Consider the following 27496-nt stretch of genomic DNA (forward strand, 5'->3'; position numbering starts at 1 on the left):
AAGAAAATAATATGTTAAAAACCAGTTTAGGCCTAATGGAAAAAGCAAAACAAAAGGCAAAAGAGGAGAAGAATACCTTCAAAAGCAGAATTGGCCAGCTGGAAAAGGAGATACAAAAGCTCTCTGAAGAAAATAACTCCTTCAAATGCAAAATGGAACTAAAGGAAGCTGATGATTTTGCAAGAAAACAGGAAGAAATAAAACTCTTGCCCTAAAAAAGCCAAAAATTAGAAGAAAATATCTCATTGGAAAAACAACCAACCTCAAAAACAGATCCAAAAGAAACATTTAAAAATTACTGGAAAAGCTACAACCAGGAGAAGAGCCCAGACTTTGTTTTTCAAGAAATAATACAGCAAAATTGCCCAGAGATCCTAGAAGCTGAGGGTAAAATAGAAATCAAGAGAATTCACCAGTCACCTCCTGAAAGAGATCCCAAAAGAAAAACTTCCAGGAATATCATAGCCAAATTCCAAAACTCCCAAATCAAAGAGAAAATTCTAAAAGCTGCCAGAAATGAACAATTCAACTACCGAGGCTCCATAGTCAGGATTACACAGGATCTGGCAGCATCTACATTAAGGGCTCATAGTGATTGGAATATGATATTCTGGAAGGCAAAAGATCTTGGTTTACAACCAAGAATCAACTACCCAGCAAAACTGAACATCCTCTTTCAGGGAAAAGGTGAACTTTCAGTGAAATGGGACTTTCAAACATTCCTATCAAGATGACCAGAGATGAACAAAAAGTTTGATCTCCAAGTCAGGATTCTGGTGAACCATAGAGGGAGTGGAAGACAGGGACTAACTATGAGGAACTTAATGATGTTGAACTGTTTGTATTCCTACACAGGAAGAAGAAGACATTGATAACTCATATGAACTTTATCATTTATAAGAGCTGTTAGAAGGAGCATATATAGACAGGACATAGGAAGGAGTGAATATAATGGTATGAAGTGTTAAAGGGATGGAGTTAATGGGTGATGGGGGAAAGTACTGGGAGGAAGGAAAAGGAGATGAAGAAGCTGAGAGATTTCATATAAGAGTCAAAAAAAAGCTTTTTTGATAGAGTGGAAAGGGGAAAGGCGGGGGGGAATGAGTGAGCCTTCATTCTCATAGGAAATGGCTCAGGGAGGAAATGACATACACACTTAATAGGGTGAGGAAATCTGTCTTGCCCTGGAGAAGGAGGGGAGAAAAGGGACGGGATGAGGGGGAATGGGGAGAGGGAAGGGAGGAATAGGTGATAGAAGAGACAGAAGATCAAGGGAGAAGGTATTCAGATTCAACACACTTTTAGACAGGGCCAGGATGAAAGGAGAGAGAGAGAATAGAATAAGTGAGAGTGGGGAGAAATAGAGTAGAGGTACAGCTCGTAATAGCAACTGAGGGAAAAATATTGAAGCAACTTCTCTGGTGGACTTATGATAAAGAAAGCAACTCACCCCAGAGACAGAGCCATTGGAATCTAAACACAGACTGAAGTACATTTTTTTTTCTCTCTCTGTTCTTGAGGTTTTTCATCATCGGGGGATGGGGTGTTTATTCTTATGTTTACTCTTATAGCATTCAATTTACATCAATGTATGGCATAGAAACAATGTAGAGACTGTCAGACAGCCTTTGGAGAGGGGAGTGGAGGGGGGGAAATGGTAGAATTCAGAGCCTTGCAAAAAATGATGGGTACATATTACTATTGTATATAATTGGAAAACAAATAAAATGCGAGAATGTTGAAAAAAAATTTTAAATTTTAAAAGTTGCCTGGGACCCTGAGAGTTTAAGGACTTTGCCCAGGGTCACAGACCAGTATGTACCAGTTAGTTCTCAAACCCAAACCTTTCTGGTTCTTATACCAGCTCTCTATCCTATTTGGAGCATCTTTCCAAATATTGGCTTATTGGAAAACATTAAACTGGTACCATTATTTGACTTCAAAATACTTACTCTGACTATTCATGTGTGAAATCTGATCCTTACAGTTGTAGAAGTTACTTAACAACATTCAGTGCTCCCCCTTTTGGAACTTGTCATCTAAGGAAACTAGATAAATACACTGAAAAAAATAACTTATCTTTTATCATTGATTATAAGTAATAAGTAAATAGTTTGACCATTACTCTCTAGGAGTATAGAGGAAGGAGAGATCCCTCCCAACTGGTATGGTCAAGGGAAGACATTCTTAGAAGAGAAAAATTATAAAGACGTAAGAAGAAAAAAATTCTCAAAAGTATTAAATAAGCAAGGAAAAGATTGACTTGGATGGAGTAGAGGATTCATAAATGAAAGTCATAGATGTTAAGAGTTTGGTTTTAATGGGAAAAAACATGATATTGGCTGTACTGTATATATGCAGTATTCTCTTTATCTTAAATTGTTTCGTGGTAAATTTTAGTTTTTATCTTATTTAAAAACCATTACAGTGTCACTTTCTATGTTAATATGTATTTGTTTCATGATTTAAGTATATACTAAAAATTTTGAAGTCAGGAATTTTAGTCATGCTCAAGCTAAAATAATTTTGGTTTGTTTTTTTTTCCAGTTATTTACATGCCAAGTCAATCATCCACAGAGACCTCAAGAGTAATAGTATCCTTTCAGAAATGTGGCTGTAGAATACAAAAACAAATTCCTCCCATTGAATAAAAGTTTGCATGTTAAATTTCATAATACTAAATGAAAGATATTGATTGGGATACAGACAGACTTTGAGGAATCACTACCAAAACCTTAAGTCTTTTTATACCTTCTTGGTGATAGCTTGCAGTTATAAAACAATGTAATACCTGAAATGGGGACAGTAGAGAGTAAACATCTTTGTTCTTTTTATCTTTCTTCAGCACTACAGTGAATTTGTCACTGTAATTTCTTTTACTGCTCTGTTTACTGTTTCTCATGAAACTGGTGCAGGATGTCATCTTGCCAACCTTGTAGCTATTCTGGGATGGTTCTCACTACCCAAAAAGGGGGCATGAATTCTCAACCACTCAATTCATTCCTAAATGAAAATATAGGTCTAAGGAACAGATCATGTAGCTTTAAATAGAACTTATCATTTTTAAAACAAACTGGATAACAAGGAAATTCAAAAGAAGTGATGCTTGTTTAAAAACTACTCCAGTATATTCACAGTTATAAAAGTTGTAGTCCTTCCATATACAATTTTTTGTGATGTTTATGCTGTTAAAAGTTTACTTCTTTCACTTACTACACCTCAGATATATTTCTTCATGAAGACCTTACAGTAAAAATAGGGGATTTTGGTCTGGCTACAGTAAAATCTCGGTGGAGTGGTTCCCATCAGTTTGAACAGTTGTCTGGATCCATCTTGTGGATGGTAAGAACCAAAGTTGTTTCTTCATTATAAGAAATTTTTTTCTCTTTGAGAATACCACTACCTTACCAAAAAATTCCTGTTTTTATAGTTCTCAATGACACAGAGAGTAATGAGGTGGGGGGGAGGGTAATTGTATTGAATTTGTAGGGGAGTATACCCCAGATTTACACTGGAATGGGGAGAACAGTTGCACTGATGAGGTATTCCACTCTTTTGACACATTTTGTAAAACATTAAAGGAAAATTCATCAATTGTTAGCTGATTTCAGAATAGAAATGTTCTTTATAATGTTAGTTCAAAAGTTAGTACATTTCCTAGAACAAGACCTTTGACAAAGAAGAAAAATAGATATACACTCAAAAATCTTTATTTAAAATATTTAAATATTTAAAAAATATTAAGACATGAGCCATAAAAAGGGTTTTTAACTGTCTTTTTGTTTTATTTTACACATTTCTTTTGACAGAATTGGGAATAGTAAAGTCAGCACTAAATCTCCTTCACTTATGCTGATATTAGCAACTAATCTGAAACTTAGCAAATTAGAGAGTTGTCTCAGGAACACAAAAGAGGTTAAATTACTTGCCAATGGCCACAATGTATGTGAAAAGTCCTCATTACTTTCACTGTCCATTCCTCTCATTAAGGGTGCATGTTGGGACAGCTCAGTGGCACAGTAGAGAGAACACTGGCCCTGGAGACAGGACGTCTGAGTTCAAATCCCACCTCACACACTTGGCATTTAACTATCTGGTTGATCTTGGACAAGTCATTTAATCTCTGATTTGCCCCTTTCCCCCCCCTCAAAAAAAAAAAGAGTGCCATATTGCCATATTGCATTTAGATTAATATGACTATTGGTCCAGGTGATTAATCTACTTAGTAAAACTAGATGGTAGTTGTATCCTGAATGTCATAACATTACCAAAGGTGGGAGAAAAGCAGTATCTTGAGTCCTGAAACTGAGGCTAAAGTTGTAAGATCAGAGTCAATGTCACAGATATATTTTTGCATGTTTGATTTGAACCAATGATGACCAGAGGCAAATTAGCAGATATTTTCAAACTTGTCCTTTTTTTTTTAAAGGTTCTAGTTTATGTAGTTAAATACTCAATGTCATTTATTTACTGATATAATAACTAAGGGACTTATCACTACTTCCATTAGACAGTTTTTAGATCAAGAGATTCAGTAGTAGACTTTATTACCTAGAGCTGTCCTTCTATAAATTGGCACTACTTTTAATATTAAATATTCTAAAACAATCCTCATAAGGGAGTTTGGCTAGAATTAGGGCCCTACAGATTTTTTTTCCTTCCTTTAATCTTAACAAAATTTTTAAAAAATCATAATTATAAGGAAATTATATTTCTTCCTCTGCAGGAAGAAAAGGTTGCCTAAATTAAAATGTCCTCAGATTTTATTTCTTGTTATTATATAGAATTAGTTTCAGTAGAAGACTCTTTCTTGCTAATAGTAGATATCAAAATCATATTCAGAATGAAATTATTCTTCCTCTTAACATTCAACACTCCTTATAATTCAAACCTCTCTCAAAATCCCCCTTTGTTTCAGATGAGGTAATCTGTAATAGTCTTCTTTTTCCAGTCTCTAAGTAAAGCACCTTTACATAGGATTTTTTAATCAAGTTAAACAATTTTTATTTCACTTTAGGACAAAGTTCTTAATCTGATCTGCCTTTCTTTCCTTCAGAAAATTAAGATTAGCAATCAAAAAAGTATTAAAAAGTTCAAAATTAAAGGCAGCAACCCAGATGAAGTTTTTCACCATTTCCCTCCAAACAACTTTAAAATAATGCTTCAAATCAAATTTTACGGTGATAGAACCAACAAAAGATCATGATGAGATATTTTTCCAGCCTAAAAATACTTAGGAGAGTGACAGAAATCTATAACACTAGGATAGGAATTGATCTGAAGTGCAAATAGTGGCTGCCCCAGTAGCAGCATTTGGATATGTCTGTAACAGCGATTAACAGCTGCAGCTCTGGGAACTCTGAATTGCAGTTCAAAAGCAGAGAGGAGCACTCACACTTGAAGCTCCAAAAGAACAAGATCCTTGGGTTAGTTCCAGGGCCATGCTTGTGGCTGCAAGGAAATGGGGAAAGAGTAGAGCAATGACCACTCTGCTCCCTGCATCATACCACCTTAGAAGAACTACAGACCCCAGAACTTGCTCTGAAAACAGCAGCACAACAGGTCTGAAGCTTGAGGCAGGGCCTTCCCATCCCCCAAGTAAGTAGAGACCAGCTTTTTAACATAAAGTTCAAAGTCAAGAAATAGGTTGGGAAAATGAGCAAACAAAAAAAAACTTGGATCATGAAAAGCTACTAAGATTGCAGGGAAGATATAAACTTAGGAGAAGACAATACTGTGAAAACACCTACAAGCAAAGCCTTAAAGAAAAATGCTAATTGGATCAAAGGCTAGCAAGAATTTCTGGAAGAGATAACAGTATTAGAGGTAAAAATTGGGGGAGGGGAGAATGAGAGTGATACAAAAAAATTATGAAAAAAATAATAAATTGGTAAATAAAAGAGTCACCAAAAAATACTAATGATATAACACCTTAAAAAACAAAATTGAGGGGTGGCTAGGTGTCGCAGTAGATAGAGCACCAGCCCTGAAGTCAGGAGTACCTGGGTTCAAATCCAGCCTCAAACACTTAATAATTACCTAGCTGTGTGGTCTTGGCCAAGCCACTTAACCCCATTTGCCTTGCAAAAATCTTTTTTAAAAAATTGGCCTAATGTTTAAAAGAAAACAAAAAAAGTTAAATTCCTTAAAAAACAGAATTTAGCCAAATGAAAAAAAAAGGCACGGAATCTCACTGAAGAAAGTAATTTAAAAAAAATTAAAATTAGATATTAGGAAAACTAATAACTCCATGAGGCATCAAGAAACAAAGTCAAAAGAATGAAAAAAATAGAAGAAAATGTTTGCCATGTCATCAGAAAAACAATTGCCCTGGAAAATAGATCAAAGCAAGATCATTTAAAAATTACTGGATTACATGAAAGCTGTGATCAAAGAAAGAGCCTTGACATCATATTTCAAAAAATTCTAAAATTGAACTACCCCAATATCTTAGATATAGAGAGTAAAATAGAAAGTTAAAGAATCACCAATCACCTTCTGAAAGAGATTCCCAAAAGAAAATTTTCAGGGATTAGCCAAATTCCAGATCAAGGAGAAAATATTTTAAGCAGCCAGAAAGAGATAATTCAAGTATTACGAAACCATAGTTAGGATCAGCAGCTTCCATATTAAAGGAGCACAGGGCTTGGGATATGTTATTCCAGAAGACAAAAGAGCTAGGATTGCAACTAAGAATCACCTACCCAGTAAAACTGAGTATAATCCTTTTGGAGGAAGAAAATGAATATTTAATGAATTTAGAGAACTTCCATCATTGCTGATGAAAAGACCAGAGTTTAATAGAAAATGTGACCCTGAAACACAAGGCTTGAGAAAAGCGTTAAAAGGGTAAACATGAAGGAGAAATACTAATGGATTAAAAAGGTTAAACTGTTTTCTACATAGGAAGGTAATGCTTGTAACTCCTAAGAACTTTATCATTATTAGAGCAGTTAAAAGGAATCTACATAGATAGAGGACTTAGGTGTGAGTTAGTTATGTTTGGATGATACACACACACACACACACACACACACACACACACACACACACCAAAAAAAGGAAGGGGTAAGAGCACTTTTGATTGAGATCTGAGCAGTCAATCAGCAAGCTCTTATCAAGTCCTTACTTTGGGCCAGGCACTGCCAGGCGCTGAGGAGGCAAAGGCAAAAAAACAGAGCAAGCTCTGCCTTGAGGACTTGCATTCTAGTTCAAATGAACTAGACTTAGAGATGAATCCAAATGTAAACAAAAAAAAAAAAGAAAGGTTTGAATAACTGTCAGAGGCCAGAGGAGAATGAAAAACCGGAGATAGATGACTGCAGTCCAGGTGGATGACCTGAACTATTCAGATCCAATTTTGCTTCTTTTAACTTATGCAAGAAGGATAGGATACAAATAGGGAGGTAAAAACAAAGATAAAAAGATGGGATAAAAGAATATCCAGCTACCTTCACTGAATAGACAGTCTTAGAGCTACATCCTAAGAAAATAAATGTTTTTAATTGGCAGATATGATCAGAGTCATAGTCAGTGATCTCTTGGAAGATCTTAGGGAATAGGGATTGAGGAAAAGGCAAATACCCTGATTTTTCAGAAAAGGGAAGAGGATGGAGTCTGCAAATCTTTGAACAAGGGCCTTAACTAGATTTCAGACAGAATTCTAAAACAGGTTAAAGGAATGTACTTAGAAATGAAAGAATCGATCACTAGTAATCAATATGGCCATCAAGAACACACAGCCAGATCAACCCTCATTTCATTTTTTTTTTGATAAATAAATAGACTGGTAAGTAAATCAGGGGAACAAATATTAAAGACACAAGACATGCTTAGATGTCAGCAAAATATTTTACAGAATCTTTATAGAAGAGATGAAGACTAAGCAGTAATATTATATGAAAGCCATAATAACTTCTCATAACTATGTTGTGAAAGATTAATTCCCCTTGGAGAATTAGGTTTCAGATCAGGTCACCTTGCCTTACTAGTTCGAAATTAAGCTCCAGTGTGTTAATCACAAATCTAGGAGAACAATGCTCAGAATATAAGGAGACCACCCTCCCAGGAAGAGACGAGAATAATTCAGGAAGAGATACAAAAATGATCATCTTGGGATCCATTTCTATTAGAAATATTGTGCAAATTCCTATGCATAAACCATTAAGGTTGTTAAGGATTTTTCTCATTTCCCAAATAAAATAAGAATCTGCTCACTTTCCCATTGTTTTTGTGATCACCATGGGATGATCTCCTATATTTGTAACTCCCAAAGAATAAAACTTCATGTCCAAACTATTTTTCTGTTACATTTGATTTAACCCCATGTTTTTGAAGTTCTAAAAATTTTAGGGTTCACAATAGGTAGGTAGATTTTGAGTAGTTGAATTACTGGACCAAAAGAATTATCATTAATGGTTCACTTTAGGAGGAGGTCTTTAATGGCATGCCCATTGGGTCTCTTTATGACTCTTTGCTGTTTCAGCATTTTTAGTTTTGATTTGCATGAAGCTCTGGATGATATTCTTTTTTTTTTCTTTTTTCTTTTTTGTTTTTGCAAGGCAGTGAGGTTAAGTGGCCTCCCCAAGGCCACACAGCTATGTAATTATTGTCTAAGGCCGGATTTGAACTCAGGTACTCCTGACTCCAGGGCTGGTATTCTATCCACTGCACCACCTAGCCGCCCCTTCTGGATGATATTCTTATTCAGTTTACAAATCACATGAAGCTTATAGAGATAATAAACACATTGTTTGATAGGTTTAAATGATAAGAAATTTAAAAAGATGAAATTTGATAGGGGAAAAATGTAAAATTCGATATTCCATTTTCAAGAATCAAATTTACAAATACAAGTTGATGGAGGCATGGCCACCTTATCCCTGTTGAAAAGATCTTGGTTTTTATGGTTGGCTTACAAGATTAGTCAGTAAGCAGTACAATATGATAAACAGAAAAGAGAAGTGAGCTCTTAGGCTGCATTATAGGCAAGAGTTTCTGAGAAGGCATTCTCTGTATTTTGCCTTGTTAAGTCCACATCCAAACACTGCATTGAATATTGGATATTGCATTTTAGGGAAAATGTAAATGGGCTCATGGAACTAGCAGCATATAACCTAGAGAAGAGATCAGGAAGCCTGACAACCATTTTCAAGGGTTTAAAGTAGGGATCCTTACCCGAGGGTGAACTTTTAAAATATTTGTATAACTGTATGGTTTGTTTCCTTTGTAATCTTATATATTTTGTGCACTTAAAAGCTTGTTCTGTGACAATCAAAAGTGTTTACCAGGCTGCCATAGGGTTCACATCACATTCAAAATGTTCAGAACCCCTAATTTAAAGGAATGTTATTTGAAAGGATTAGAAAAACTTACCTAATAAATTAAAAGTTTGCCAAAGTGGAATCAACTGTCTTGGAAGTAATAAATTTCTCTTAAGTGGTCTTCAAGTAAAAGCTGAATTATACTGCTTGTGAGGATTTTGTAGAAGGAATCTTTGGTCAAATATGTGTGAAAGTAAATGGTTTCTGAGGGCTCTTCCAATTCCCTCTTGGGTGATGTACACAAGTCATAAGATGCCACTGATTCTAGCCTGCTCAATGTCTCTCCATTGCCCTCTAGATCACCTAGAACTTTAGATTCTTTGGAGATTATAATGTTCTAGGATTCATAATAGGCATTGTTATCAAGACAACAGTGACTTTTAAAAAGAATAGTTTTGGTTTCATGGAGCAGTTTGAGATTGTAAAAAGAGTTGCATAATTTTCCATATTAATTGAGCCTGCTTAAGCATTTGCCATATTGTAAAAAGAAGCCAACTCTGAATCAAGTTTTCTTCAATTCTTCCCATTATTGCTTAGTTCTCTAGTCTCTTTTCCAACTCATTTTTCTCATTGCCTAGGTTATTATAAAAAAAAATTAGATAGTTTTACAACATGGATAATTATACAATGGGAGTCAAGAACTGTTTGTTTTTACAGACTTTAATCTTGCTAGTAGGTATATAAAGAAGACCATGAAGTGGAAGATAAACTAGTTTTTCTTTTTATGTTCTAACAGGCACCAGAGGTCATTAGAATGCAAGATAAAAACCCATATAGCTTTCAATCAGATGTATATGCATTTGGGATTGTTCTGTATGAATTGATGACAGGACAGTTACCTTACTCAAACATCAACAACAGGGACCAGGTAAATAGTGTAATTTGGGGATTATTTTACTATTTATATAAAGATATAAGTTGTAATGAAAAATTTCTGTATATAGAATATTTTAAGTTATTGAAATGATCTTTTAACATTTTTCACCTATTTTTGCATGTAGTACCATTGCTCATTGTCTTTCAGTGAATAAAACTGAAATATTTAATAAATTAACAAATAATTTATAACTTAAAATTGATGTTCAAAACTACACAGCATTACCCTAATGAAATACTAAACTCAAGACAATCTAAAAATACAATTGACATTCATGAGCTCTCCTGTCCATTGAAATGCTAAAATTCACATCAACTCTTTTTACTCTGCCATCTAGGTAGAGTAATACCTTTCTCTCTGTTGCAGTTATTCATTTATTATATATGTAGTAATTCCTTTATGCACATTTTTCTTGAATGATTTGATGCTTCTTCATGAGCATTTTTTTTAATTTTAGAAGTTGAGAATAGAGAAAAAAATGTCTGTCTTCTCCAATTAGAATTTTACAAATATCAGATTTCCCTGTAGCATTTTGGTTCCTATCCTCTCCTGTTTGCCATTACCTTATCCTAACTTCTCCCTTTCCTCCTTTCCCCAAAATTAAAAAAAAAACCTAATTTGTTACAAATCTGTTTCTCAGAGATTTGACATTGAATTAAATTTAGAGAATGATCCAGAGAAAATAAGTTAGTATTAATAAAAACTGATTCATATTCATTACATCTCCATAATTCAAGACTTCAGAAATTATCCCTTACCTATATTATGAAATTATGAATACAAGCTGCCACAGAATAACCCTCACCTTTATCTTATTCCCAGAGTATAAAGGCATGTGTTTTGACTTTTTCAGTTTATCTGTATTCCATCTCAACATCCTAGTTTTGTTATTTAAGTTTTCCATTATAGATTATATAAATGTCTGTCAAGGTATTTTAGTGGAAGTTATTTACGATATTGATTGCTTTTTTGTAAAACTATTCTCACGTTTCTATTTTTCAGTGTTTTAATATATGTTTTCATTTAAAATGAGCTAAGAAGCACAACTCCTGTGCTTTATATGATATTTATTATTTTTGAGTTTTCATTTCTATATTTATTGATATGTTTCACATTAAGTTTCTTATTGAATTAACAGATAGCTTTACATAGGTTATGATTCAGTATTTTAAATTTTAAAATGGGTATAATTTCTGTCCAATTTAATAGTGTTAATTTTAGACCATTAATCTACTCAGTATTCAAAGCTCTCGGACATCTATCTTAGTTTCAGGGTTTAAGTTAGATAATATGGATACTAATAATGGAGTTGATAGGTGAGATGTATCAAAATAAGAATGAAAAACATGAAAGAGTTGTCATTTAATACAGTTTTAGTCCATTGTAAGCATGCTATCATTTTGTTAGTTTGAATTTTTAAAAAAGATAGGCCCCCTTAGCTGTGTGGCCTTGGGGAAGCCACTTAACCCCATTTGCCTTGAAAAAAACCTAAAAAAAATTTTTTAAAAAAGGCCCAGTAACAAAAGTTATGGTATGTGGCTTTATGTTAATCCATCTTTTTAAATCTTCCTATTTAATGTGATAATATATACCCTTTGCCACATTCTCTTTTTATCTCCCTGTTACATTTCTGAGAAATCACTAGGACTATTTATTCATTTATTCATTCATTTATGTTCATAATAAATTTACTATTATTCATGGTCATAATATTAATTTATGTTTATAATAAAAATTAGCATAGACCTATGGGTCAAGTCCTTTAAACAAAAATTCTGTAGGAGAATTCTATACTATATGTGTATAATATATATGTAGTATAACATATGTATAATCTTGCTGTAGGTTGTCCTTTCACAACATCTTGGAATTTGGAGAAGATTCTTATCCCCATGATCATATATAACTTGATGTGGAAACATGTTAGGTTTCAACCCCAAGGTCATTTAACCAGTTAGAGCTGTGGTTAATAGACAGGAATAAACAGGAGAGGACACATTTCTCTTCTCCTGTCCACCCTAAGTTCTGTAAAAGGAAAACTACAGTGAGCCCTTATTTCCCCCTTCGAGGTTGTACCTGTTGTTCTTCCCTTGCTGTTAGAACTAGCCTCCCTCCTGGCAAGATCACAAAGGGGTCTCCCCAAGGGAAGGCAAGAGTCTTCTGCATTCCTTGTATTTTCTCTATTCATTATAAAAAGGGGACTACCATCTTTCCTAAAATAGGTCCCTGGACCTCATCCCTTCCCAGACTACTCCAGGGTGGTTTTTCATTGTGTTTCCATGCCCTCTTCCATTCCTCTTAAGTAGGACAGGACTGTCCTTGGGACAGGTCAGTTTTTATTTATAATCCAAATCCATTGACTGGATATCCCTGTCTTTGCTTTATCTCTTCAGTCCTCCTCTATTCTTAATTGGTTTTAAAATTACTATTCCAAGAGAAGTTATAGTTGGTAAAGTATCCCATCCATTTGGAAAGGGATTTCCTGCAAAGAAATCTCCTTGTCCCATGTAGCAAGATGTATTCTCTGATTTTTACTCTTGGTAGGAAAGTATTTTTTAAACCATATAGTTCCTTAGAGTAAAAGAATTAGCTTAGTAAACAATACCTATGAGGTATACGGTTTTGTATGTTTGACAGCTCTGCAGTTCCTTCTCCTCATGTCCCCCTAAAATTCCAGCCATCCATATGGCTTTAAGTTTTTCCCCTTTCTCAAATGTCTTTATTCAACTGTCTACGATAGGTACATCTTAGTGTACATTCTTATTAAACCACCACATCCAACTCATAGCGAGGCATCCAGACAGTTGTTTTTAGTGACTTTCTTTAAGAGCCAGCTTAATGACAAATGACTGGAGTCAGGAAACCCTGAGTCCAAATCTAACCTCAAACACAGGTTTTAGGACCTAGAGCAAGTCATTTCAACTCTTTCTGTCTCAGTTTCTTCAGTTGCAAAACGGAGCTAGATAAGTATCTGCCACCCAGAACTATGAGAGGATCAAATGAGATCATGTTTGTAAACCGTTTAGCACACAGTAGAGGCTTAATAAATGTTTGTTCCCTTCCTTCCTTCCTGAGATTAAGTCCAGAAGGTGAAGAGGGGGAAGTGATTGAGTTTGTCTCTTCTTTTTCTCCTCCTCACAACAATCTAAAAAATTTACCAGACCAAGTCTTGATCAGAAAACCCAAGGAAAAAGTCGGTGAATCATTTTTCTAGCTTAGATAGACAGAGAAAAAGAAAGAGGTCTGTAGACAGACAGTGAGGACAGGTACAGAGTATCTCAGCTCTCAGGGAGAAGAGGGCCAGAACAGCACAAGGACAGATAAAGATCCCGGGGATCCCTGAGTGAGTGCCATCTGGCAATGCAGCCCCCCACCACCCAATTCTGAGCTACATTGAGCCAGAGCAGAAAGGAACAGTTGCAGCCATGGGCCCCAGACAAGTCCTGAACAAGGACAGAGTTCTGGAAATGCAGCCTTTGCTCCTGTTCCCAGAGCAGCAATGGCTCAGTTCTAGCTCTGAGTGCAGAACAGAAGTCAGTAGCATGCAGCAGGCTGTCCAGTCACGTGAGTCTTACGGCAGCAGACTCAACCATACGTAAGCCAAGAGACTCAAACCTGATGAAGGAACTTGTAGAACTAAGACAAGGCAGGCTGTAAACAGACCTCTCCCTGGTTCATACATTTTGGGAGCATTAAAAACTGGATTGAGGGGCAGCTGGGTGGCACAGTGGATAGAGCACCAGCCCTGGAGTCAGGAGGACCTGAGTTCAGATCTGGGTTCAGACACTTAATAATTACCCAGCTGTGTGGCCTTGGGCAAGCCACTTAACCCCACTGCCTTGCAAAAAATGAATGAATGAATGAATGAATGAATAAATGAATAAATAAATAAAATAAAAACTGGAGATTGAGCTGTGAAAGCTGCAGAAAGATGGAAAGGACAGAAGTTCATACCAAACATTTCCCCCAAAAGTGAGTAGAGCCCAGTGTGAAGATGTCCAAAGTCAAAAAGGCTGTAAAAAAATACACATTCAAAAAAAGAACCAACCATAAAGAGCTATTGTGGTGACTGGGAAGCTCAAGAAATAAACACAGCAAAGGAGAATGACTCAAAAATGGCTACAAGCATAACCTCTGAAAAATACACCTTGGACACAAATCCAATAAGAATTCCTAGTGAAGTTAAGCAAGAGTCTGTTTGAAGCTTTTTTTTTTAAATAGGTGAGAGTAGGACAGAAAAAAGGAGGCAAAGAGCCAAGAGTTAGAGAAAAAAAATGAAAAGAAAATTAGATACTTGGAAAAAAGTTACAAAAATTTATTAAAAAGAAAAATTTCTTAAAAAGTAAAATTCATGAAATGTAAGTTAGTAGGTCCATGGCACATCCAGAAATAATAAAACAAAGTCAAAACCCTCCCTTCCTTCTCTTATTCTATATGTACTGTTACTAGTTAATCAGCCAAGAAACAGGGATTTCCTAATAGTTTCAGGCATTTATATATTTTTATAATTAAAAAGCATTTGATATACATATAACCTCATTTAGTCCTCACATTATCATTTCAAGTTTATACTTGAAAAAAATGTAGTTTTAAAAAAATGGACACATCCTGTAACATGTTCAAAGTCCACATAATATTGTGTCCCTAGTCATACAGTTTATTTATGGTAGAGACAGGCCTTTTGACTTCCAAGTTGAACATTCTTTCCATAGATTCATAAATATAGAGCTATCTATGGATGACTTCCTCCTATGTTAAGAGAGACCATTTTGCCAGAATAAGACTTGACCTCAACTTTTTTAATCTGGGCAGCTGGTGGAGTAGCTCCTTCCTGAAAATTCCAGGAGCTAGCCCTACAGTTAGGAAGAACTGAGTTCACATTTGGCCTCAGACACTCACTGGCTGTGTGACCTTGGGCATGTCACTTCTATTTGTCTCAGTTATCTCAACTGTACAAAATAGGTAATAATAGCACCATCCTCCCAGGGTGGCTTTGAGGATCAAATGAGCACTATGCCTGGCAGGCACATGGTTAACACTATCTATAAATAGCTTATTCAGAGTGACCCTGGCGAATAAAGGGGCTGCCTCTCCTATTTCTTGGTTAGAAGATACAAAAAAGGAAGGTTCCCACTTCTTTCCCCTCTTGATATAGGCTCTCAGTATCTATCTATGCATCTGAGAAAAGTAGCAAGTTTTCAATGTAATGTGCCACAGATCCATACCTGGATGAAAAGATAGATAAAGACACTGACAAAAGCAGGAGATCCAAAGGGCAAGCCACTCTCTCCCTAGATTGAACTTGACTCTGTTTCTAAGAATAGATGGAATAGATGATGGCCCAGAACCTGGGCACACTTTAGGATTTTCAATTATTTCCCTCTCCTCTTTTGAATAGTACTTTACTTCCAAAACTCCAGCCTAAATTCAACTTTCAATCTATCAAGTTGTGTGTTCTTGCAATTCTATGGTTCCTTTTTTGGGAAAACACCACACTGATTGAATATGGGTAATATCTCTCTTATCTAAATGATTTTTCAAATTAGAAGTTCTGTCAGTCTTATAATTGATTTTAACTCCATGAGAATGTCGGGAAACAAAATTTTTCTCAGTCTCTGACTTAAGTTTCTCTTCAAATTAGTATCTAACTTTTAGATCAATTGCAGCAATCTTTTTTGTCATCCTGAATATCATTTTTTTTCTTCAATACTGAAAACTTAATTTCCATGTTGTAGAGATAAGGTAGTCCATATACATGTTGGGCCATCCACCATCCAAAGAAAGGTCCTGTTCAGTCAATGGCATGTATCCCTTCTTCTATGAAAAAGCTGGTCTACTTAAACTTGTTCTCAAAAAATTCAGGGACAGTTAAACTATAGTAACAACATTTAGGGTTCTTCCTTTGTTAAAATAAGTAGTATTATTTGCTTGTCCTTAAATAAATCAAAATTGGTTGGCCCTTACCTCTCCCTGAGAATCTCGATTTATTCTCATATTTATCATAGTACTCAGGAGTATTTTTATCTTGACCTTGTGAGACCTTTCTCTAACTTCTTAAATTAAACTTTAAACTCTCTTAAATTGCAGTAGCTGTTAGGGACTATATCTTCTATCTTTCAAAAAATAATTACTGAATAATAGTTTCTCTGAAGATGATCCATCCTAGCAGTGACCATAAATTCTCTTCCTTTGCCCCATTATAGGAGAATACCTAGACAGACCCTTTTGACATCTTGATCTTCACATAGGAGCTAGAGCTTGAGCAGCCATCATAGGGATCAGAAGAGATCCTCTCACCTCTGCTTCAAGTGAACTATGACAGTAGCTCAGAGGGCAGCTTCCTTATAAACCCTCTGAGGGGGAGGACTGTGGGTCTGATCTTTTAAAGCCCCTACAGCCTTGGGCCCTCAGGTAATTCATTAAAACTTCAAGATCTTGAGACAGTGTAATAGCTGCCTGAGATGATACACATCTTTGGAGAAATAAAACCAACTGGTAGATTGCTAGACTTTATTCACCTATCAGTATTTAATTTTGTTTCAACTTTTATCCACTAGCTAGCTATAAGATTTTATGAATTTCCCCTCCTATCTCAGATAATTTTTATGGTGGGGCGAGGATACCTGTCTCCAGATCTCAGTAAGGTGAGGAGTAATTGTCCAAAAGCCATGAAGAGGTTAATGGCAGAGTGCCTGAAGAAGAAGAGAGATGAAAGGCCACTTTTTCCCCAGGTAAGAGAGACTTTGTTTGAACCAAAGGAATCTGGACCACACTAGAATCTAGATTTATATCATAATTTCTGTGTTCCTCCTGTTTTTAATAATGTCAAACCTTAAGATTTTTCTGAAGATAAAGAGTGATATCCTTAGACATTTGGAATTCTCATATAAAATTATCTGAAAGGCTCAATTCTATCTTTCACAAGCAAATATCTATATGTATATTATAGAAAATGTCAATGCATATATATGTGTGTGTGTGTGTATGTATATATATGTATATATACACATATATAAAATCTCAACCTTTCTATAATAACAGAGTCCATTTTCTTAAAGGAAATTTCCACTGATGGAGAGAAAAAAGCTGGCCATGATGAGTCTCCTTTTATTAAAATTCTTGCTTTTTGCAGTCAGTTACTTGATCAACATTTATTTAGTACTTAACAGTTGCCAGGCACTATGCTAAATTCTGGATACAAGGCCATGGGGTTAAGTGACTTGCCCAAGGTCACACAGCTAGGTAATCATTATGTGTCTGAGACCAAATTTGAACTCAGGTCCTCCTGACTGCAGGGCCGGTGCTCTATCCACCATGCCACCTAGCTGCCCCTATTCCATTTTAATGTTCATACAAGACTCCTCCTCCAGAATTTAGCATAGTGCCTGGCAACTGTAAGTACTAAATAAATGTTGGTTGATCAAGTAACTGACTGCAAAAAGCAAGAATTTTAATAAAAGGAGACTCATCATGGCCAGCTTTTCTCTCTCCATCACTGGAAATGTCCTTTAAGAAAATGGAAATTAGGGGTGGCTAGGTGGCATAGTAGATAGAGCACCGGCCCTGGAGTCAGGAGGACCTGGGTTCAATTCTGGTCTCAGACACTTAATGATTACCTAGCTGTGTGGCCTTGGGCAAGCCGCTTAACCCCATTGCCTAGCAAAAAACCTAAAGAAAAAAAAAACAAAATGGAAATTAGATACAAAAAAAAAAGACGAAAATACAGACTTCAAAGAACTGTGTTGCAGGAGACATCTTGCAGGGAGCTGTTTGTATGACTGCTGTTCATGGACAATATAAACCACAAGTAATCTCCAAGGAAAGACTCCAGGAAGGGCTGCTGGCAGCAGATGGACTGTGAGCCCCCCCATGGAGGGAGGGAAGTAGAGAGGAGGAGGAGGAGTTGGGGGCCGGGGAGGATGGTTAGACCTGCCCTTGAGGAAGGTCCCATTGGCAGCTAAGAGGAAGAGGGACCATAGCTGCCAGAAAACTAGTTCTGCAGTCAATCAGCAGGCATTTATTTGGAACTTGTCCTGTGGCAAGCACTGGCTAAGCACTGGAGGTACAAAAAAAAAAGGTAAAAAAACAGCCCCTCATTTCAAGGAGCTCAGTTTCATGGGAGAGACAGCATGCAAACACCTCTGCAAATGAGTCCAGGTGTGAGGTGATTAGAGACTACACTTCCCCCAGCCTCTCAATGTAAACATTAAGTAAAATGTATTGGGCTGTGAGGTTTTTGTATGGGAAGGGGCTCTTTAGCCTTCTATTAAATGTTCCTACGTATCCAGCCTTATTAGTTGCTGTTTATGTCTCATTGCTGTAACTCTGCCTCCTCTAGAAGCTTCTCCTACATCCCACGCCCCTTTCCCCTTCTAAGTGACTTCTTCATCATCTAATAGTAGACTGGGAGACCCAGCAATTAACATAGTTCTTAAAATTGTGAATAAAATAAGAGCCAATTGACTCTAAATGACTAAACTATGTGCTCATAGAGCATAGACTTCCGAACACCTTTTTTTTTTAACTGTTCAGAGATTTTCTGACTTGAGGGGCTCTCCTCTGTTGTGTATGGTTGTGGTTGCTGAAGCTTGACCACCTGAGGTGTGTGGGGGATGAAGAGGGCACTGACATGGGCAGAGGAAGACCTAAGCTTACTCCTCCCTGCAGACCCACTCTAGCTGTGTGATTATGGACAAACCACTCACCTCTTTGAGATTCACTGATGAGCAGAATTGACCTGGGGACCCTGTGGGTACAGTATTGGTGCCACAGTGTGCCTACACATAGGATTGTTAAAAGGATCGTATATTTAAAGTGCTATGTAAAGGTCAGTTTGTGTTATTTATAATTCTGCATTTTTAGAGAGTGATTTCCTTATGATTCTGTGTGATACAAACATTTCTAAGTTCAGCTAATCCCTTTGGTAAACTTGTACAGGTCTACAAAAATGGTCCTGTTGACCAGTTCTCCATTCCATTTCAGTATTTCAGGTGGGGAGGCAAGGTAGAGGGAAGATAAGGAACATTGGCATTTTCTCAAATTATTTTAAAGAAGTTAAGGAAGTACTGAAAAAAGTAGAGGGGAAAAAATAATGCAATAAATTTTACAAATTGTTTCTTAAATTGACTCACTTATTCCTAGAAGAATTCTGTATTCTCTGTTGAATGTTATGTTGCTTAACAGCGCCTTTAGAGATTTCCAGTATGGAAAGTTTTTAGTCCTTAATTGCTTGTTGTTTCAGATTCTTGCCTCCATTGAACTTCTGGCCCGCTCATTGCCAAAAATTCACCGCAGTGCATCTGAACCCTCACTGAATCGGGCTGGCTTCCAAACGGAGGATTTTAGTCTGTATGCTTGTGCTTCTCCAAAAACGCCCATCCAGGCAGGGGGATATGGTGCGTTTCCTGTTCACTGAAAAAAAAAATTGAGTGGTAACGGGAGGTGTACAGGGCAGGACACGCAAAGTAAGATGAACTTACATAGTGTGAGTTTATTGAACTCAATGGAATTTTTTTTAAAGGTGCGCCAAAGAACAGATTCATTTTTTAATAGAATAGGAATCAGTTTCCTGGTGTAAAATCACTGCTAGCATTGGATTTGTTGACATGAGAAACATTTTTAACACACTTAGGAACTTTAAGATTGTAATGAAGTAACCTGATAATGTATATTCAATTTTCCAAAGACTTTATTATCTTGTCCTGAGTTTGCTTAGTTTACACATTTGCTCGATCTGAATGTTGTTTTTGTACAATGAATATTTCTCTTGCAGCTTTTATTAGCTATAACATAGTGTCCATCATGAACTAAAGTTAAGAGGACATCTGCTTGTTTGAAACTAAAAGACATTCCCATTCGTTACTTTGTTATAATTGAACCAAATTCAGCTCATGCAGATTGGGAAAATACTGGAATTGAAGAGTCTTATTTTTATACTCCATGTCAAATTTCTATAAAAGTTTCTTTTTATTATAACACGGAAAGCTCTGGTTTGCCTTTACTTCCCCAGGCAGTAGACTTAACTGTTTTCTGCAAGTCATTGACCAAAGGCATTCCTGTAATGTATGTACAGGGGGTTAGGGACAAATATATTGGGAAATAAAATTTTTTTTTATTTTATGAGTAAAATGTTTTAATTTTGGTTTTCCATGGAAGATATATATATATATAATATATACATATATATTATATATATGTGTTAATATACCTGGGGGAAGGAGGGAGGGAGGGAGGAAGAAGAGAGATATGGAGCAGGAAAAGGTTCCTATCTCTATTTTTGATGAAATATATTTGTTTATATTATTAAATTTCTTTGTATAGAGAGAATGTCTTTGCTTATATGAAGTTCAACTCAGTTCCAAATTCACCTCAAAAGAAGCCCTCACCAATTGTATGAGGACTTTTAAGAAATTACAGATACTTTATTTTTTTCAAATTACACTTAGCCTGTAGTGACACATATTTCAAAAATGACCTTGTCATTCTGACCAGTGTAATTTCTTTCCTTGTGCATATGTCTTCTCATTCACTTTGCAGGATTTTAAAATTAAGTTATTTATCCCAAAAGAATCTTCTTACCATGAGGGCTATTCTATTTATGATGTTCCAAGGTGAAGAGTATTTCCTACTTGCTAATAAAGTTTGATGTTGATGCCTCTTTTCTAATATGGCAGTCAGTTTTTCCCTGTTAGGAAAAGACAGTCCTAATATAGTCTTATCAAAATAAATAACCATAACTACTTCAGTGCTAGCATAAGAACCAGAGCCAATCTGTTATCTTAACTACATTGTCACTCTTCAAATTTAGATCTGATAATTTTGAAATCCAACCAATAGCTGAAAATTAAGAATAACAATCTCAACATAAGTGCCATTCTCCATCTTTCACAATCAAGTGTAAGAGCTGAAAAAGACTTCAAAATAATTTCATTTATTTTAGTTTTTCAATTACACAAGAAAACATTAAAGCACTTTCTAGGTCATATGAGCTGCCTTTATATATGAATGTAAGATTCCATTCATATAACTTAGTCACTGAAAATTAGAAATTAGAAAAAACTGTTTTAGTTGAGTTTTGTAGAAAAAACATTGTATTTAGAAATTTATTTATCTGTGATAACCAATTTAGGAAAGAGGACTAAAAAATAAATGAACTTTCTCACATATACTTTCTATCAAGCAATAAAATACCAAAGAATTTCTAAATTCTCTAGTGAAATTAAAAATATTCCAAATTTTTCCCATTATTTGCTAAGTAAAGCGTCTTCAGTTTATACAGGCTATTATAATGTTCGTATAATGTTTTTTACAAAGTAGCATCAGTCTATGGAACCCTCAGAAGCAGGAGGAGAACATTTGGCCATCACAGTTGTCATATTCTATCTCTATTCTTTATGGTGCTCTTCTTTATAATTTCCCACCCCCTTTCTTTTGCTGATTTTTTTATCCTATTCCCTTTTCTGTTCCTTCTTCCTTTCTTCTTCCCCTTGTCTAGACTTTTGTACCAGCGAGCGCATCTTAGGTCCTCTCAGTGTTCTGAGCTAAAAGGCTTCTGACTTCTCCTCTCAAGCTTGGTAGGCCATCAAGCAGAACTTTCTAGGGGCCCCTGGAAAGACCCAAAGACACTTCACACTTCCTTTCCCATTTAGATTAGCTGAAAACTTAATTAGTGAAAGTCAAGTAGTCTTGTATGAACATTAAAAATAGAATAGGGGTAACTAGGTGGCGCAGTGCATAGAGCTCTGGCCCTGGAGTCAGGAGGACCTGAGTTCAAATTTGGTCTCAGACACATAATAATTACCTAGCTGTGTGACCTTGGGCAAGTCACTTAACCCCACTGCCTTGTAAAAAAACTTAAATTTTTTTAACAGAACAGCGTGTTTAAATGCTTTAGAGGGAGAATGAAGACAGCAAAAGAAAAGTCATTCTATAGAACCAATTTCCTAACTTGAGGCAGTTGGTTTCTTCAAACTTTGAGATGGCTAGGTTCATTTCTCTAAAACAGAAACATTTTAATGTGTTTAATGTTTAATTATTTGCATTGTTATAGTTGATCTTAATATAACACCAATTTAGAAATATTACAATGTATATTGCATACATATAAAATGCCTCATCTCTGTTACTGAGGGTGTGTCCACTTCATCACTGACATTTTTTTCATCCTACTCTGTCTGCTCTTTTCCCCAGTATCTTAAGATACCTTGAATCATTCCATTATAGAGAATTGATTTCACTCCCCATTTAGAAAAATAAAGTCTTTGATGGAATTCACACTTTTTTAAAAAGTATTTTCCAATTAATAAAGTATAATTAGTTTTTAGTGATTTATACCTTATAAGATTTTTGAAATTTAATTGAAGAAATATTTTAACTTTTCACAGGATAATTCCAAAATTAAAATGTCACTTAAAAACTACTAGCGTTTAAAGGAGTTCATTTAAAATAGTGCCTATTTAATGCAGTGAGGTTTAAATGACTTGCCTAAAAACATGAAATCTTTTAATAAAATATATTTTTGAATTTCTATGTGTATGGGGACTGCCTTATTGAATTATTTTATCAATTTTAGTCTTAGAATTGTAGGAGTAACTGGTAAAAATAATACATTTTAGTTATTCCACGTTTCAGTAGTATTTCTCATTTTGAAAGATTTCATCATTTTGGTATGGCCCTTTCTCATAGACCCTCTAAAAATAAACAACAAACTGGATTACTGCCACAGGATCTTTTTTTCTCATACTTTAAAAGTTGATGCATAAAATGAAACCATTACATTTAGAATCAATAGATCCAAAGATAGGTTCTGTTATTTAAGAACATCAGGATATTTCTTAACACATTCTCTTGGTTAACTTAAACAAAACTGCTTAATATAATTGCTCTGAGGTTCATCATATCCTTAATATTTGAGTTAAATTTTAATGGAGAATAATTGTGAGTCCACAGTAAACAGAGAGGGATGAATAAAAACTTAAAGATATTTTAAAACTTAATCTTCCAGGCAAACTTATATGATCTCTGTATATACCTTAGATATTAGGGACCTTCCCGTCCCCCCCCAAAAAAATCAGGTTTTAAAAGTGCCCTTTTCCCTACCCATAAGTAAAATTAAATGACAGAGTCATTTTCAAAGGTGTTAGGAGGATGGGGGATTTGAATCCTCTCTCTTCTCTTATTATTATTGGTAATATAAGATCAACATATTGATCTTACATAAGATCAGTTCAGAATGAAGCATTCATTTAAGTCCCTTTTATTGTAATTTTTCAAAAATACTAAGGTCTGAGTAAACCATACAAAGATTGCCCAGAATTCACTAGGAATATATGGATTTTTCAAATTAAGCTAAGCTAGCTTAGTTCAGACATATAATTGGTTCTTTTCCTCCTTGAAATGAGTATTGCTATGTTGAAAAGCAATATTCCAAGTAGTTGCTCCATGTCATCATTATCATTTTCATGGAGCCTTATAGCATAAGGAAGGGAGTGGGAATTTACTATGAATTTACACAGCTCCTTTTTAAAAAAAAATCTTAATAACAATTAAGATACTTACAAATTTATTATTACCTTATATTTATTTGATTTCATCCAAGTATTGCCCAAAAATAGAATTATAAGTTTTCTTACCTAGTGGTCATATGATAGAAATTTTTTTAAAATATCTATTTTAGGGGCAGCTAGATGGCACAGTGGATCAGGAGAACCGTAGTTCAAATGGGCAAGTCACTTAACCCCATTGCCTTGTTAAAAAAAATTTTAATATCTATTTTTTTAAAAATTGCAAGTTATATTTGTTTAGGTTAGAGTTTCACTGTTTTATAATTGTAACATGGTGTCTACATACTTTTCTAAACAAGGTAACAAAGTGAGGTTTAGCTTAGGAATAATCATTTTACACATTCCAGCCATTTAATGGAATAACCATAACTATCAGGATGTTATGCTTGAAAAAATGTTGGGCACTGAATAGAATAAAATTACATATGATAATATAGCAAATCTTTGAAAATTATATATTTGGAGGAATAGCCCAAAATGCTCAAATAATAATAATGCTGTCCCATAGCCCAAAATTATTTTCAAATTAAAAAGTATTGAAAGTGACATGAGACCATCTTTGGCAGTGCAATGGCTGCCATTCACCCTATGGTCTCCTATGGTGTGCCCACTCCCAAGGTAGCAATCACTACAGACTTGGCAGCTTGGCCAGCATTTCCACCAGGCCCAGATTGCCACACTGCTTTTAATTTTTTGTATTTTCACTGTCACTTGCATTTAACCTCATTTCAGTTATGTTTTCCTGGACTGATAAATTTCTATGGGATGAGATAATATAAGAAATGAGATAGCCAGTCCTCAGCACAATGAATTCTGGAACAGGTTAGTCATCAGAGAGCAGCTGGTTTCCAAACATGTGGGAATTAGTAAGTTACACTTGTTAATTGCCAAACCAGTAACTTTTTCTCAGTTTTTTTTACCCTTCTTGACTTTTCTTCAGCATGTTGACCACCCCCCTTCAGTCTAGAAATTCTCCTCTTTAGTTTCTGTGACATTGTACTCCTCTGATTTTCCTTCTGCTTGTTTCTTCATAGTCTCCTTTGATGGGTCATATAGTATTGTTGTGAATAAAATATTGGTTTAATCTGAATCCTGCCTCAAATACCTACTATCTGCACACTCAACCTATCTCAACCTCAGTTTCCTCTAAAGTAAAATAATGATATTAATGGCACCTATCTCCCAGAGTTGTTGTGAGGATCAAATGAGATCTTATCTGTAACATGTTTTGCAGATCTTAAAACATTCTATAGAACTGCAAATGTTCATTCCTTCTACCACCTAAGGGTTTCTGACCCTCAAGGCTCTGCCCTTAGCTCTTGTCTCTCAGCAAATCTCATCTACTTCTTTGACCTTGATTTTTACCTTTATGAAGATGAATCCCAAATCTGTATTTCCAGTCTCAGTCTCTTACCTGAGCTCTAGCCTTGTTTCTCCAGTTGCCTATTAGACATGTCTATCCAGATGCTTCAAAGGCCCCTCAGACTCCTATTCAAAAATGAAATCGTCTCTTCCCCTAAATATACAATCCTTCCAATCCTCCAGTTTTTCTGAGAGCATCACCATTTTCTCAGCCACTAAGATGTGAAACATCTGAATTATTTTTGACTCTTCCCTTTTCTTTAACATTCAACCTCCAGACACCCAAACCCTGTCAGTTCTAATTGCTCTTACATCCTTCTCTTCTAATCTGCCCCTCACCATCCAATAAAATCATCTTCCCAAGGCCCAAATCTGATCATGTTCCCCTTCTCTACTCAGAAACTTTCAGTGGTTCCCCCTTGCCTAGAAGATAAAATGCAAGACCATTCCTAATCTGGCCCCAGTCTAATCTTCCAACCCTACCTATTACAAGACTAAACTCTTCATTGTTCCCTAGTACCTAGTGTCTTTCTCTTTTCTGCCTCTGACATAAATTCAGACCATCCTCCATGTCTGGAAATGTATTTCCCTCCTCAGTTCTGACCATTTAAGTCTTTTTTTCTTCTTCCCCTTTAGTACCAGGGATTCAGGTACCACTTGCTCTAAGAAGCCTTTCCTTCCAAAGAGAGTTTCTTTCCTCAAATTTTTCTAATGTGCTTTTGTCTCCATCATAATCTGCCTTATGTCACTGATTAGTATTCCCCTTTTTAAACTGAAGGCAGCTTTAGGGCAAATTCTGCTATTTTTCATCTTTGTATTCCAATTAGTTTAATACAGTGACTTGTACATAGTAATAGCTTAATAGATGTTTAATGGATTGATGTATTGATTAATGGTTCTGTCCCAAACTATGTTTAAGTGTGTTCATAAAATTGATAATTACTGTCCTCAATACAGACAAAAATCACTTTTGTTCAGTTGACCAAAAAGTTACTAATTGTCAGATATTAGCAGTTTACAGAGTTTGATGTAATCTATAGGGGAGGCTAGAGCCCCCTGGAGTTGGTTAGGAGGAGCCAAAGACAAAATCATGAATATGAGATGATAGCATAGCAAGTACAGAATCCAGTGAGCTCAGAGAAGCAGGTCTTAGACTGACTTTGGGACTCAAAATTCATGAATTTCATGCATTGAGAGTTTTTTTAGAAGTGTGGGAAGAGCCTCAGCAGAGAGTCAGAAGACCAGAGTTGAGATCAAAGGGTTTGCTGTGGCCATGGGATCCTCAGTTAACCTTTCTCCCTCTTTTACATATTGACAATTCCTCCCCTATCCTATGTCTTAGGGATATGATAATAAAATGAAATAAGGGAAAGTACATTGAATTCTTAAAAAGATATTTTACTAATCAAATTGCTATGATTAAAAAATCATCCCTTCATTAATTGTATCTGTTAGCTATTCTGTTAGTAAAGGCAGTTGAAAATATAGTCCTATTCATCTTGGGGGAAAAGTTATCCTCTAATCTTTAACTATTTATACTTATCCCCCCCCCCTTCAAAAGCAATTTATTGAGAGTGGATTTTACTATATTATATAGTCCTGTGTAAATAAATTGTTTAATGTATTATAATGACTATGATCTGCTTTTAGTGTAAATGAACATGCTACTCTTTCATAGCTGCGTAGTATGACCCTAGCCTACTTTGAAGTGAGATTACTTCTCTGTGTCCCCTGGCAATTTCAGAACACTTTTGTAAAATTAGCTCTTGTCCTCCCTCTACAGGAGAATTTGCCGCCTTCAAGTAGCCACACCATCATGGCAGCATCTACTCTTATTATTTCTTAAGTCTTGTGTTCCTACAGTTTCTTAACATCAAAACTCAGTTCTGTTCCTCAAAACCTTTTTTAAAGATACAGAAATTTCAGTGCATAAGCTAGAACGGAACAGAATGAAATTTCCCTTCCAACAAAAGAGGGAAGACTATTTTAGGAACCAGAACTCTGTGCTGCCAGTGTTTCTTCTTCAACACAGACACCACGTGCACTAAACCTCGCCTGCCCGCTCCCTGGAGGAGAGAGGAGAGACCCTGCATTCTGACCTTTGGGGGCTCAGGCAGGATGGGAAGGAACTGCTGCTACAGCTTGGGAGATTGGCTATGGAAAATCTGCAGATCAACTTTTCTCCTTCTAACCACCTGGCCAGTCCACGGCACATCATCTGATGGGGCAATTCCAATCACAAGAATCATTCCTTTCTCTATTCTGGGATTTTGTTTAGGGTTTCCACCCCCATCCCCTCCTTCCTTTCCTGGTGTACTTTCTGAGAGCTGGAACAAAAATGCAGTATAGCCCTTTCACGGTTATGTGTGTTC

At 35.8% G+C, this 27496-nt stretch overlaps 1 protein-coding gene and 1 long non-coding RNA gene across 6 annotated transcripts in view; one reads left to right on the forward strand and one right to left on the reverse strand.

Moving 5' to 3' along the window:
* The window catches only part of LOC141492860 (uncharacterized), a 147886-nt gene extending 128248 nt beyond the window's left edge, over positions 1 to 19638 (reverse strand). Inside the window, exon 1 of one of the 2 annotated variants that reach the window (XR_012470065.1) lies at positions 19332 to 19638. This is a non-coding gene — a long non-coding RNA (uncharacterized LOC141492860). The other variant, XR_012470064.1, reaches the window with a different exon arrangement.
* The window catches only part of BRAF (B-Raf proto-oncogene, serine/threonine kinase), a 190450-nt gene extending 163426 nt beyond the window's left edge, over positions 1 to 27024 (forward strand). For 3 of the 4 annotated variants that reach the window (XM_074193547.1, XM_074193545.1, XM_074193546.1), the window contains 6 exons: positions 2548 to 2594; positions 3224 to 3342; positions 10060 to 10191; positions 16797 to 16931; positions 19442 to 19595; positions 26908 to 27024. In XM_074193547.1, coding sequence (XP_074049648.1) covers positions 2548 to 2594; positions 3224 to 3342; positions 10060 to 10191; positions 16797 to 16931; positions 19442 to 19595; positions 26908 to 26930 — 610 coding nt within the window. In that variant the 3' untranslated portion in view covers positions 26931 to 27024. The other variant, XM_074193548.1, reaches the window with a different exon arrangement.
* Positions 27025 to 27496: the final 472 nt, after the last annotated feature.

This window comes from Macrotis lagotis, chromosome 7, assembly GCF_037893015.1.
Source record: "Macrotis lagotis isolate mMagLag1 chromosome 7, bilby.v1.9.chrom.fasta, whole genome shotgun sequence".
NCBI lineage: Eukaryota > Metazoa > Chordata > Mammalia > Peramelemorphia > Peramelidae > Macrotis > Macrotis lagotis.